Source organism: Mauremys reevesii, linkage group 1 (assembly GCF_016161935.1).
Source record: "Mauremys reevesii isolate NIE-2019 linkage group 1, ASM1616193v1, whole genome shotgun sequence".
In the NCBI taxonomy this organism is placed as follows: Eukaryota; Metazoa; Chordata; order Testudines; family Geoemydidae; genus Mauremys; species Mauremys reevesii.
In genome coordinates this window covers 245,488,080-245,502,925 of record NC_052623.1, presented here as the reverse complement: position 1 = coordinate 245,502,925, position 14,846 = coordinate 245,488,080, and the positions used below count along the sequence as shown (strand labels likewise).

Sequence of the window (14,846 nt, the reverse complement as noted above, 5' to 3'; positions counted from 1 at the left end):
TTAAAGCACTTACCGACTGCTCCTTCCCCTGATTCAGGGTCCGGGTTAACGGCCGGGGACGGTTGGTAGGGGATCTCCCTGACGGTGATGAAGAGATCCTGGCTGTCGGGGAAACCAGCGTTGTAAGCGCTGTTGCCTGCCTCGTCCTCCACAAACGCTTCCTCATCTTCCCCATCGGCGAACATCGCCGAGGAACTGGCCGTCCACACTGTCCCATCGTCAGAGTCCATGGTCACTGGTGGGGCAGTGGTGGCAGGCTCCGTAGCGTCCGTTTGCCACTTTGATTTTTTGGTAGCCTTGTCTGGGGTCCTTGATTTTCACGCAGCGCTGCGTTGCATCCCGGCTGTATCCTCTGTCTCTCATGGCTTTGGAGACCTTCTCATAGGTCTTTGCATTCCGTTTTTGGGCGCAGCTCGAAAGCACTGAACTCATCGCCCCACACACCGATCAGATCCAAGAGTTCCCGGTCAGTCTATGCTGGGTCCCTCTTTCTATTCAGAGATTACATGAACTCCTCTGCTGGAGAGCTCTGCATCGCTGCCGGTGCTGCTGAGCTGACCCCGATGTCCAACCATGAAATGAGATTCTAACTGTCCAGACAGGAAAAGGAATTCAAATTTTCCCGGGACTTTTCCTGTGTGGCTGGTCAGAGCATCCAAGCTCGGACTGCTGTCCAGAGCATCAACAGAGTGGTGCAGTGTGGGATAGCTCCCGGAGCTAGTAAGTTCGATTTGCATCCACACCTAGCCTAATTCGACATAGCCATGTCGAATTTAGCGCTACTCCCCTCGTCGGGGTGGAGTACCAAATTCGAACTAAAGAGCCCTCTAGGTCGAATTAAATGACTTCCTGGTGTGGACGGGTGCACGGTTAATTCGAATTAACGCTGCTAAATTCGAATTAAAGTCCTAGTGTAGACCAGGCCTCAGAAACTGGAAACATGGCATCTCAATGTATGAAGTTGTGACTTATAAAAAGCCTAATTTTTTTCCATAGTGATTTATAGATGTGAATCTTGAGAAGTTAATGCTTCTGACAAGAAGAAAATTGCAGCTTTTGAAATGTGGTGAAGACTTTCTTGCATATCCTGCAGATAGGCATTCATCTTTTTTTCTCTGTTAGAAATATTGTTGGAGAGAAGCAGACCCTGATATCAGAAATCACAGTCGCAAATGTATATACTTTGGTCCTATTAGGTACAGAGATGGAAGGGGAAGGAGGGAATCATAATAGACGGCAACCAGTGAGGAAATGGATGAATGCTGTGTGGCAAATCACTGGAAGGTCACCTTGCTGAGTGCTTGATATAGCAATGGATTGAGAAGGCTTCCAAAAATTCTGCTATGATGTCACCATTATTCGGACATGAATAAATGGGCAGAATACACTCATTGCACCATGGTGAAATTATTTTGATCACAATATAGTGATGTTTCTGGCTAAACTCCCTTTGACTTTAGTAGGATTAGGATTAGACCCACACAGTGATTCTGTTCATAATATTGCATACTGTAATTGATGGCGATTTTACCAGTGGTACTCTTATTTAATAAAACATGAAATAGGCAGCAGTTATCTCACCAAGATGTCTGACAGAAGTAGATTTGTTCATAGCATCAGCATATACTTTTTTTCTTAATAGCTAACTATTCTATTGTTTTTGGCATATTGTGGTAGTTTTGTCTCAAGTGACAGGAGAGCTGAAAAATATCAACTTATCATTTGTTCTCTCCAGAATCAGAGATGCATATCCTGCTTTTGATTTGACAACAAATACTGGGAAGATTTGGAGTGTCACAACAACGTTATCAGATGAGATCCTTTGTAAATCAAAATTCAAAGTTAGCATTTTGACAAACTGTTCATCTCCTCCACTGCATCTTACACCATGTGGTAAGTGCTTTGGGTTTCTTTAGCCTTCCAGAATTCAGTTCTTCAGTTTCACTAAAATACACAAATGTTTTTTGTCATCTTGCGAGGTACTTGGTACCATTCCATTTTAAGTTGGGGGTTTTTTTTGGTGGTGGGGAGGAAGGGCGGGATTGAAAGTGCCAATTGTCGGGGGGGGGGGGTTACGAGAAATATAAAAGAAAATGTCAATTTTGCATGAAAAACAATTGGCATTTATTGGCCTGATCTAAATGTAAGCAGCTTAAATATTTTTGGTCCAGATTCACCAATATGATCTGGCTTCTTTGTGCTACTTTAGTTTAATGGGTTGGTTAAACAAGGCTCACGGCTGCCTTGTACCAGTAAGGCAGTACAAAGCAGCCAGTGCATAAATGTGAATCTGCCCACTTTTATTTTTAGGGCCTTCAGTTTGATTGTGAGCATTTAATTTTTGTGTCTGCTCTCCAAGAGGTCACTAAAACACAAATGGTTTTAACACCTTAAACTTTAAAATTAACCTTTAAAATGAATGTTTTAATTTTTTTTAGCAGTAAAGAAATAGCATGAATGAAGAATTGAAATGAAAAATCAACCTTTACTTGGTGATTCGGATTGTTAGCTGTGGGCAATCAGATTGTCACAGAAGTTTGGAAGGAATTATTTCCCCTGTGCGCTGCATTGCACAATTGACTAGGTGTACTGTGGATGATCTTTGCCTTCATTCTGAAGAATCAGATACTGGCCCATGATCTAGTCTGGTAGGGCAAGTCCTTTATGCCTATAAAGGCAAATTTAGTTAGTTATATTGTGATTTGCTTCCCAGAATTCACAATCGAACTATAAATATATCTTTTTTGATTTTTGGATCAGATCCTCAAAAATGGGGGGAAGAAAATCCCTGTGATGGAAAGTGTCCTAAAAATTTGGAGCAGGGTTATGGAGGAATGTAACTACTAGAGTAGATTTATCATGGACTAATTGCACATATCTTCATATCATTGCTGTGCCCAGCTACTATTACGTATGGCTATATGAAATGAATGTGGCTGATTGCAGTGACAAACAAATCTCTGGTGTATCCTTGGGTCTTGTGCAGGCGCAGAGCCTTCATCATGCCCTCTTTTTTTGCATTAGGTTATATTCACATTTGAGAAAAGTACACAATTTCAGTGGGGAAAAACTTGAGTTTATAGATTTCAGTGGGAATAACTAGCTTTTTGGTCCTGCCATCTCTGATTCAGAATTGATAAGTTTATAATTCTAGATTCCTGACAGATTCTCCTGTTTCTTTAAAAACCGGGGTGAGTTCAGTGAGTTGCTAGGATTGTATGAATGACAACCAGATCCTCCTCAGGCCACGTGAAGCCAGAAAAAAATAATTAACTAAGGTGTGGTTCATTCTCATTCCTCTAGATGGAGCTATACTGCAGCAGAAGTTAGCAGTCACACTGTGATTCTGCTCAACAATATAGCCAGCAACTCTCTACCAAGCTGCTATTAATTTTTCTTCTTATCTTTGTTTACAGCTAGCTGTATTGTCCGTAACTTAGCTGTAGAGATTCTCCATTGCACAAATCAATATCCAGCCCAGGAAGAATGTTTTCTAAGTGTTTATGGGTCTGATGAATTTTTGCTAAAGTAAGTATCGCATTAAGAGATGGAATTAGATCATATAAGCTATGCACCTGAATACTGAAGTACTACATTTGTAAACAAAGCAGATCCAAAGGGAGAGATGCAAAAGCGATGGTCATGTCACAAATCTTAGATCCCACCTTCCTCGAGCCTTGGAAGGTATTTCAGCCTTGGAGTTTGGTTCATGCCTATCTCAAATTGTGCTTATACTGTGGGGTATTGAGAAGGGAATGTGGGCTAGAGAAAAAAGCATGGGACAGGGAGCTAGGTACTCCTGAACTCGAATCTCAACTCTTCTATTCACTCCCCGCATGGCCTTGTACAAGTTATTTCATCTCTCTGTCTGCCTCAGTTTCTTCATCAGCATCTCTTTTTTTTTTTTTTTTTTTTTTTTTTTCCCCTAATGCCAAGGTTGTGTTGGGCTGAGCTGCCCGTTTCTCCATCCATAAAATGGGGATAACATTACCAACTTCTTATTGCAGGGACGTTATGAGGATGAGTTAATGTTTGTGCAGCTCTTCAAAGATGCATACCACTGAATACATGGGAAGTGTGATTATGTAAAGTTGCCTAGTGGGACGGTGTTTCTTTCCATCAGTGTGGAGTAAGTGAAGATACCCAGCTGTCACTAAATGTCAGGTTGTGAAGAGAACATGCATGGCAGAGAGAGGCCTTTTTGAGTATCACTAGACAGGAACTTCTGAACTTAGAAACTGCTTGAAGTTGGATGATGATGTACACGTACTGTAGTTGTGAGGGAGAAACCTATAAAAATTACTAGTAACTGATTTCTCATGTCTGTGATTAATTATATTTTGCAACTCAGGGTGTAGGGTTTTGTCAGTTAGACCTTACTGTGCTTGATTCTCCAATTGCTTACACCTGCATAAAACAAGACAGTATTGTTACGTGGGTGTAAAACTGGAACAAGTGAGAGGCAAATCAAGCCCATTACCTCCATTACTTGATCACTCTGTTGCATAAGACAGACTGAACTTGTTTAGAAGAAGGGGAAAAAAAGCTCTTTCTCATTTCAAACTAATTGCTAACAAAATGAAAATAACAAGTAATTGTACTGAGGATGAGCTCACTGTGTCTCAGTACAGTGTACAGTATGTTCTAAACAATTTATTTTCACTTTTGGAAGAACTCATCAATAGGGAACCGCTAAATTCCTGCATTTGCAGAATCTCTGCACGTCTCATTAGCAGTGAAACAAGGTCAATAATGTTCTCGGCTGCTTGCTTTGCTCCTTCAGTGTAGTGCAAAAGGCATTGAGCTGCAGTTCTGGCCTCAATTGCTGTAATTCTAAGCTATGCTGAGCTTTCATCTTCCTCTTTTTCCTAGCTCTTCCTGATCATTCCTGGAGCACCCACAGGGAAAAAATGGTGAGTGCTCAGCACCCACTGATGGCCCTGCTGATCAGCTCCTCCCCCTCCCCCCAGTGCCTCCCGCCCATTGCAATCAGCTGTTCAGCGGCGGAGCGAGGGCGGAGGAGATGGAATGGGGCAGAAAGAGGCAGGGCAGGGGTGGAGCGGGGACAGGAAGAGAAGGGGCGGGAAGAGGTGGGGCGGGGGCAGGGCCTGGGGCAGAGCGGGGGTCGAGCACCTCCAGGGAAATGACAACAAAGTCAGCACCGTGCATCTAGAGCCCAGAACTCTCCAGTTCAAAGAAGTGGGAAATACTATTCTACATTCACTAGCTTTCCTGTACATTTCCAAATAATATCACTTTTTTGTTCTTCTGGTTTTCAAAACTCTTCTTAGACTCAATCTTGCTTCCCTCTCTAAGAGTATGTGTATGTTGGACCCGCAATGTGTAATTTCCAGCTTGAGTAGATATACAAGTGCTTGCTCTGATTGAGCTAGAGCACTAAAAAATAGAAGTGTATCCACAATGGCCTGAGAAGCAGGAAGAGCTACATGCCCACATACCTGCCTACGATCAGGATTGTACTCTGGTAACCTAGCTCAAGCCCACCGCTTGCACCACTGCAGCGCCGCTATTTTTTTTGCATGCTAAATCTATCAGTGCCACCACAGGCGCTCTAGGCACCACCAGCGCCCCCGCGCCCGCAGCAGCCTGGGGGGGGGGGGGGCGTCATTGGCCCCGAGCTCATGCCGCGGCGCCTCAGGTCCCCGGGGCCGGCCGAGGCGGACCTGCCGGACCCGCCGCATGGCGGCGGTCCCGCTCGGCTCTCGTTGAGCTCCCGCTCCGCAGGCTGCGCGCAGGTCCGCCGCGTCCGCCGCTCCGGGCTCGCCGGCAGCATGGAGGCGGGGCCCATCGAGCTCAATTGCCGCCCAGGCCATCTATCAGTGTCAACTCTGCATTACATCTTCTAGCTCACCTGTAGACATACCCTGAATCTCCTAGCTACCTGTTCAATTCATTCCATCAAACTTGACCTCTTCTTTGTTTCAACCTTTTTATTTCTTGCCTTGTCCATCTCTGCTAGCTGAAGATCTTCTCTTTCCAAACCACCTGTATTATCCTCTTTGTTTAAATCTTCCCTTCAGACTGTCCTTTGCTTTTTTTTTTCCTCTTTAGCTTGTGAATAGATGCCTCTGCAAAGTGGTTTTATGATGTCCTTTATGAAAGATGCCATATAAAAATAAATTATATTGGGGGTTAAGCAGCTTGTGTTGAATAATTCATGACTCCCATTGCCAGCAGCAAATCCAAAGCAGCTCTTGTTATGTGCCAGTAATGAATCAATCTTCCTTGCAAACTTCCTGCCTCTAGAGCTACAGGCCACTTGCTCAGAGCATTCCAAAGTGCCTAGTAAAACATACCACATTGCTATATAAAAAGATGTTAGTTTATTTTTATTTTTTTGTTTATTGATCTGGCTGTTGTCATTAAGAAGAACTGACTGCAATGCATAACCAGCAAATGAACATAGGCCAGCAGGTTTTATAAATGTTACTTTAAAGTTTCCTGTCTTTTGAAGGTAGGAGGGTTTAAGTTTGCCTTTAGTGTATTGCTGAATTCTGCTTTCATTCTCCTATAGTGTATTTTTGTGTAATTATCTTGCTCCTAAATTCAGTGGTCACAGTAAACAGAGATGTAGAATAGTCTATAATTTACAGTCTATAATTTACACTCTCACGCTTGCTTGTGACCTTATTGAAGACACTTTTTTTTTTTTTTTTGGCCTTGTTAACTCCAGTCTCTGCGAATCAAGGCCTGACTAGAAACTGGTTTTTCCCTTCAAGTGAAGTTTAAACTATTAATTATAGGAAGGACAAAGGTATATTTGTGTAGATTGGGATCATTAGAAGCTTGCATTTTGAGGTGAATATGTTCTTCATAAAAATAAGCCTCCATTTTCTCTTGTCACTGCAAATTAATGTTCTCATACAGTTCTCATACTTTTTTTGCTGCAGGATAGCTACCTTTAAATCTGCTATTGTGTGTCCGGGGAGATTGACATGTTCTACAGGTTTTTGTATATTGCCATTCCTAATATCTGACTTGTGTCCATTTATCCTTTTATGTAGGGACTGTCCAGTTAGGCCGATGTACATAGCAGAGGGGCATTGCTGACACACGATGGTGTATATTACATTGGTGGATGTGCAGGTGAATGTACTGTTGATGTTGTGGCTGATCTGGTTAGGTCCTGTGATGGTGTCACTGGTGTAGATATGTGGGCAGAGTTGGCATCGAGATTTGTTGCATAGATTGGTTCCTGAGTAATTACTATGGTGTGGTTTGTGGTTGCTGGTGAGAATATGCTTAAGGTTGGTGAGTTATATGTGGGTGAGGACGGGCCTGCCTCCCAAGGCCTGTGAAAGCAAGGGATTGATCTACAGGATGGGTCATAGATCACTGATGATGCATTGGCTAAAATCTCTCCGAGGACTGTAGGCCAGTGCAGTTCTGTTGGTTTCTTTCTTGGGCTTGTCTTGCAGCAGAAGGCTTCTGGGGACATGTCTGGCTTTGTTGATTTGTTTCCTTATTTCCTCGTGCGAGTATCGTAGTTTTGAGAATGCTTGGTGAAGATCTTGTAGGTGTTGGTCTCTGTCTGAGGGGCTGGAGCAAATGCAGCTGTACCTCAGCGCTTGGCTGTAGACGATGGATCATGTGGTGTGTCCAGAATGGAAGCTGGAGGCATGAAGGTAGGCATAGCGGTAGGTGGTTTTCAGTATAGGGTGGTAATGTGACTGTCACTTATTTGTACCGTGGTGTCTAGGAAGTGGACCTCCCATATAGATTGGTCCAGGCCGAGGTTGACGGTGGGCTGGAAGCTGTTGAAATTGTGGTGGAATTTTTCCAGAGTCTCCTTTCCATCGGTTCAGATGATGTCATCAATGTAGCATAGGTAGAGAAGGGGCGTGAGTGGACGAGAGCTGAGGAAGCGTTCTTCCAGGTCAGCCATAAAAATGTTGGCATATTGTGGGGCCATGTGGGTACCCATAGTGGTGCCACTGGTCTGGAGGTATATATTGTCACCAAATTTGTAGTAATTGTGCTCAGCAACCAGTTGTGCTGTGGCATCATCAGGGATACTGTTCCTGTCAGCTTGTATTCCATCTGTGTGTGAGATGTTTGTGTAGAGAGCCTCCACATCCATGGTGGCTAGGATGGTGTTTTCTGGAAGATCAACAATGCATTGTAGTTTTCTCAGGAAATCAGTGATGTCACGGAGATAGCTGGGAGTGCTGGTGGCGTAGGGTCTGAGTAGAGAGTCCACATATCTGGACAGTCCTTCAGTAAGAATGCCAATTCCAGAGATGATGGGGCATCCAGGATTTCCAGGTTTGTGGATCTTGGGTAGTAGATAGAGCCCCGACCAGGGTTATTCTAAGGGTATGTTGATTTGTTCCTGTGTTAATGTAGGGAGTGTCCTGAGTAGATGGTGCAGTTTCTTAGTATAGTCCTCAGTGGGATCTGAGGAAAGTGGCCTGTAGAATTTGGTATTGGAGAGTTGTCTGGCAGCCTCCTTTTGGTAGTTAGACCTGTTCATGATGACAACAGCACCTCCTTTATCAGCCTCTCCAGCAGCAAAAAAACATCAGGACCAGACTTCAGAGAGTAACTGCTGAGCTTCAGTTCATTTGCAAATTTGACACCATCAGTTTAGGATTAAACAGACTGTGAATGGCTAGCCAACTACAAAAGCAGTTTCTCCTCCCTTGGTGTTCGCACCTCAACTGCTAGCAGAGGGCCTCATCCTCCCTGATTGAAATAACCTCGTCATCTCTCGACTGATTCTTGCCTGCATATTTATACTTGCCTCTGGAAATTTCCACTACATGCATCTGACGAAGTGGGTATTCACCCACAAAAGCTTATGCTCCAATATGTCTGTTAGTCTGTAAGGTGCCACAGGACACTCTGTTGCTTTTTACAGATCCAGACTAACACGGCTACCCCTCTGATACTTAACTAATGCACATGACATCTCTTTAAGATGACTGTTTGTTTTTATCTCCATTTTATAGGTGGGGTACCAGCTGCACAGAGGGCCAGGTTTTGTGGGGTTCTGCACCCCCTTTATACTGCTTCAGGAATGGACCTTTGATAGTCTGTCAGTACATAATAAACTTGTGACAAATAGGACATCTATTTTATGGACAGCTACATCTATTTTTTCTTATGACCTAAACTAGGTTTCTAACTTGATTATGTTTTCCTCAAAAGTCATTAATCCACTCCATCTATTCATTCATGCCCCAATAGCTGCATGAATAAAAGGCTCCTCTCCAAACATTTGTGCAAAACAAAATCCATTCACACTAATATTTGCAGAAAGGAAAATTAGAAAATTATAGGAACGGTCAAGAGATTCATGATTGATAAATATGTTATGTGTAATTTTTCCGGTTGTTCCGCTAGTTGTAATATAGTGTGAGGGTAAGGCAAGAGGGGAGGTGCATTCTACCATTGACTTCTGCAAGGGGAAAAGTGGGTGTGAAGGTATTTGAAGGAGGAGTATAAGGATGTGTTGCCTATAGGAAAAGGACTGTCATTACAGACTTGAGGCTGGTAAAGGGATGATGAAGATAAGAGTAGATGGTGACAAGGGAGCAATGAGGCAAGATGCATGGGCAGAGCATCAGGGCTTGATGGGAAGTGACAGGAGAGGTGTAGGAGCAGGTACAGCCATGCAAAACCCCAACGGTGAGGATGAGGAATTTGAACATTGTGTGGAAAGAGAGAGGGAGGCAGTAAGGGACTGGGGGGTGTGGGAGCTGACGACAACAGTACAGATATTTTATTATTTCAATATAATAGCTAGTGCTTTTGCACCCTAACTTTCTTTCTTCTAAATCTGTACTGTATGCCTTTAACATTAAGGAATCTTGCGAATGTACAGACGCATTGTCAAAGGACCTTGCCCTAGGTATTTATTTCGTCAGATGGAAATAGGTTTCTCCTTCTGTGGCCTTCAGTGTGTCTATCACAAAATGCCACTTCTGCAATTTTACCTTTTGTGGTTGGAAATGGGGAGCTTATGTTTTTCCTAATTACGCTGTGGGATAGATGTAGAGCATTTACTCATAGAAGTCAGAATTCCCCAGAAGTTTGAATCCTTTGTAATTATCTCTGACAGCCATGTACTGTGCTAGTTAATGATTTAAAATTAACCATTGTTTTCTATTTGACATCCCCATATGAGACGCAATAGTTCCTAGTATGCTATGTGCACATTCTATACAGGACCAGCTCCAGCTTTTTTGCTGCCCCAAGCAGTGAAGCGGGGAGGGGGGAAAAAAAAAGATAAAGTTGCAATCGGTGGCACTTCGGTGGCAGCTCTACTGTGCCGCTTCATTCTTCGGCGGCAATTCAGCGGTGGGTCCTTCACTCCAAGAGGGAGAGAGGGACCCGCCGCCAAAGACCTGGACGTGCCACCCCTTTCCATTGGCTGCCCCAAGCACCTGCTTCCTTCCCTGGTGCCTGGAGCCAGCCCTGATTCTATAAGCCCCTATTTCTGTCATAGGTTCATAGGACCTGTGTTTTGGGGATTAAACCCAATAAATCTGATTTCAGCCGCTCCCAACAGAACTCTCTTAGATATGGATACACCTACTTTCCATCTGAATTTCATGTCTTCCCTGATGGTTGGTAAATCTGAAAAGAACCTTGTCATGGGCTGGCTGGGCCTTTGAGGCAAGCTAGGCCTAGCCTTGTCCATGGTTTAGCAGCTACCCCTTAGCCTCACTGAGCTGGCAACGCAGGACTAATTAGTTAACACAGCTGGGTGTAATAGGGGCTTAATTAGAAAGACTAACCCCAGCTGTAGTGGTGAAACAGGCAGAACACACCTTAAATAGAGCTGGGAGCTCAGCAGAAGGGGGAAGAGTTTGGAGGGAGGAAGAAGGGAAGTGCCCCCCTGGGAAGAGGCTGAAATACTCACTGGCATTAGACTAGCTCCTGGGTAGGAGAGCTCAGAGTTAGGGCCTGCAACGAGAGAGAGAGACCAACAAGGAGTAGAGAAAACTTCTGTGTGGGGGGAGGCCCAAGATAGGGGCAGGAGGATCCCCAGAAGTAAAGGTGAAAAGAAGCAGTAGGAGAATCCTGCTGGGAAGAAGTAAGATGAGAGGAGCTCTGCAGGGGCCAGAAGAAGGGGCCAATAAGCAGTGGAGTCTGAGAGGGGCAGCAGAACTAGTGATTTGGATGTTTGGTTTAGACTTTAAGTTGGACTTTTTGTTGTTTTGGATGGGGAATGAGATGTTGTATGACTTAGCCGGAGGGCCAAGCCACAGAAAACAAAGGGAGTGGGGAGAAGATAACAGGCAGGAACTGGCCATTGCAGCCAAGGAAGTGGCCACCAGGGGCAGAAAAGAGGCAAAGTCCACTGCAATGCTCAGTCCAGGCACGAGAGGGCACTCCAGAAGTGGCAATCTGCACGACAAACCTGTTTCTCCTACTTGGCCCAGGGAGCTCTGGAACAACTTGCCATGCTGAAAAGCAATATAAATATGGTTCAATCCTTCTTGCTGTCATGTCCAGGAGCCTGAATGAGGCAACATGAACCTGACAGAACATGCACTGGAGATGTAACTGATGGTGCATGTTAACTTGTTCCAATAATAAATCTGTCATTGTAGAAAATCAATACCACTAAACCCTTTTTTTTTTAATTTGAAGAAATGTTCTGTCTTATAACTGGGAATCACTAGTGCATTATTTTACCTAATTTTTTAAATGATAGCCAAAGGAACAATGTTTACTCCACATAAAATTAGAAATACCAGGCCAGATCCTCAGCCCAAGGGAAGTTTCCTTTGCATTGATCCAAAAATGCTAAAAAGACTGAAAGCTACTCTAAAGAAACACAGGGGGACCTGGGAAGTCTCCTGACAGGGGAATCCCCCTGTTAGCATGAAGATTATTGGAGCGCTCTAGGTGGAGCCAGAGTACCCTGCACTCTGGGCAGACTTGTCCCTATTGAACCATTTCTGTTGATGTAAGGTAGAATAGCCTTGAGGCTGCTTGGGCCCCTGGCTGGACCTATGATTAGAGGAGGTCGAAAACGGATTTACAGCCACCTTTGCCTTCTCCTTCTCAGTGGCACAATGTGAGCTTTGTAACTTGTGAGGATCAGGCCCCATGCTCATTTATGTATATGATTTGCAAATATAGATTCTTTTCCACCCAGCCTCTAAAAACCAAGTAAATACAGCTACACTTTTTTCATCCAGTATGTTCTATTTAGTTATGTATCAAGACATAGAAATAATACAAATTATCTACTGTCTATCGCACAGACCAATATGGTCTCATTATTTTCCTCATAACCCCCTTTACTGTCTGTACCCATCTGTTGCCTCTTGTCCTAGATTGTAATCGTCTTGGGGCAGGAGCCATTTTTAATTCTATTTGTACAGTGCCTAGCACAATGGGATCCTGATCCATTACTAGGGCTTCTAGGCACTATTATAAATAAATAATAATACATTATGTCCTAGGTGCTTTGACTATAACCCATAGTAATTTGAGGTTTAGGTACAGATAGGTTTTAAAGAGATAGTATGGAAAGATCTTTTTATTTCCATCTTTCTTCATTGTCATTCCTTTACAGAACTTGCACGTTTTAAATCAGAGCGTCAACTCTACTGATGATTCTATTAATCTTTTTCCATTCAGCCCTTAAAAACAAGTCATGGTGAAAATTTCACAATCTTTTATAGAAGCAATACACTGTGTTTGTGTAATACAACCTTGTTTTGGATGCTTAGCGGGAGTTGCTGGAGCCTGGTGGAAAGTGTGTGAGAGAAAATGGGGAGTAATGATTTTTTTTTCTCTTTTTCCCCCTCCTTCCCTACCACCTTCCAAAATTGCAGTGATCACGCTTTGGGCAGTCATGAGAGTCTTCGCAAGGCAACCACCTCCATTCAGCTTCGCCTACAGAAAGGCACCCGCTATCAGCAAAGTTTGGCTCGAACGGTGTGTCACTTTTTTTCTTGTTTCTTTCAATATGCCTGAGGAAGTGAAATCTCTCCAATCCTTTCATGTAACCATCTGCATCGATAATCAGAAAGGGCTTGTTTGCTTTGAGTGTACATTCAAATGTAGTTAATCATTAATGTAACATACTCTGTGTCTTTCTGCTTCTGTCCTCTAGTTAGGCTTTCTTTATCCTTTTGGTAATCCTAGAGAATACCTGAACATGAGAAGAGCAAATGTTACCATTGTTAGATGAATTCAGCTTTATTGGAGTTGAACTATAGTTATATCAGCTTGTCATTTTTTTTTTCTCTCTGGCTGATCCTTGTACATTTTTTAAACGTATTAAGGGTAAAAATCCAACACAAGATAAATCAGATCCAGATCCTGGTTACTGAAATTCTAAGTATTTGATTGGGCGTGAGAGAGAGAGAGAATGTATTTCTGCTGAAGATATAGTCTTATCGCACTTTAAATCTGAAGAGATTCTCATTTAGATTATTTGTGATTCAACTACCTAGGAATGGATTATTGAGCTTTAATGATACTGATCCATGCTGCTAGGTGTGAATTTTATTTCCTGTGGGCAATCTTGAATTCCTTCCAAACCAAACTTCACACTACAAAGGAGACCTTGATGTTTTAGGTGGTTTTGACTGAAGATGGGTTGCCTTTATCCTCAGGTAGGATATCTGCTTAAAGGAGGTAATTGGAACTCCTAGCCCATGTCTGTGACAATTTGGATCAGATAACAGATTTCTAATATAAAAAATAGGGTTTCTTTTCTTTCCAGTTCTGATATGTATCCCCCTAAGATTTGTCAGGTTCTGTGTAATTCATCAGTTGCAATATTGGGGGTGGGGAGCCATGAGGCCTAATATAATATATGTTTTAAAATATCTTTTCTTTTGACTTCTTTACCTTTTTAACAGATAAAATCAGAAGAGACAGTGCTATCATGTACAGCAGTGATTCAAATTATTTGCACTTTGCATTACCAGGGTATGCAACAAGTTTTTTTTTTTTTTTGCAAGCAATTGAAAATATCTGTAATTGAGATTCCATTGGTAGCAGAAGGACTGATGGTTCAGGAGACAGAAAATATATGATAGAGAGGCTTTCATCACCAAGTCACCATTTAAAATTTGGCTCAGATCAGTGGTGACCAAAAATAATTACCATCTCACTGATGTCAGATGATCTGTAGAAAATGAGTTGATGGTTTGTGAAGCTTTTATGGAGTGGGGTAAGCAACTCACACATTGTATCCCTTCTGCTGTGCTGTAGCAGATGTTTGGGGTCTTGCAGTTTGGCTTCCTGTTGTTGGACGAATCAGTGACACTGAGTCAGGGTATTTTAGAGCAGATTGCTTTATTTATACCTACACATCAGTTCTGGGACAGAGGTGGTCACAAATATCATGCAGACAGTTCCTTCTTTCAGAGATCTCAGCCCAATCACCAATGCCTGGCTTCCACGAAGTTACCCTGCCCCAAGAACTGACTGGCTCAGCGGGCAGCGATCGATCCAGCGGGGATTGATTTATCATGTACAGTCTAGACGCAATAAATCGACCCCCGAGCACTCTCGCGTCGACTCCTGTACTCCAGTGCCGCGAGAGGCGCAGGGAGAGTCGATGGGGAAGTGGCAGCAGTCGACTCACCGCAGTGAAGACACCACAGTAAGTCGATCTAAGTACGTCGACTTCAGCTACGTTATTCACGTAGCTGAAGTTGCGTAACTTAGATCGATTTCCACCCCCCCAGTGTAGACAAGGATCTAACGTAGAGCAAACTTCTTTGCGCTAACCGTAGCTCCCCAAGAGAATCTACTTTACAAACCTAACAATATGATATTTTCTTCCAAGGCTAAAAACATGTTTGTACACGAATAAAAAGAAAAACGTGTAAGACTCTATGTAAGAG

The 14,846-nt window shown here is 43.2% G+C and overlaps 1 protein-coding gene across 14 annotated transcripts in view; it reads left to right on the top strand.

Annotated features, from left to right (window-relative positions):
* The window catches only part of PIK3C2G (phosphatidylinositol-4-phosphate 3-kinase catalytic subunit type 2 gamma), a 370,973-nt gene that overhangs the window by 87,678 nt on the left and 268,449 nt on the right, over positions 1-14,846 (top strand). For all 14 annotated transcript variants that reach the window (XM_039544583.1, XM_039544571.1, XM_039544579.1 and 11 more), the window contains 3 exons: positions 1,736-1,893; positions 3,417-3,528; positions 12,819-12,921. In XM_039544583.1, coding sequence (XP_039400517.1) covers positions 1,736-1,893; positions 3,417-3,528; positions 12,819-12,921 — 373 coding nt within the window. The remainder of the gene's footprint in view (positions 1-1,735; positions 1,894-3,416; positions 3,529-12,818; positions 12,922-14,846) is intronic.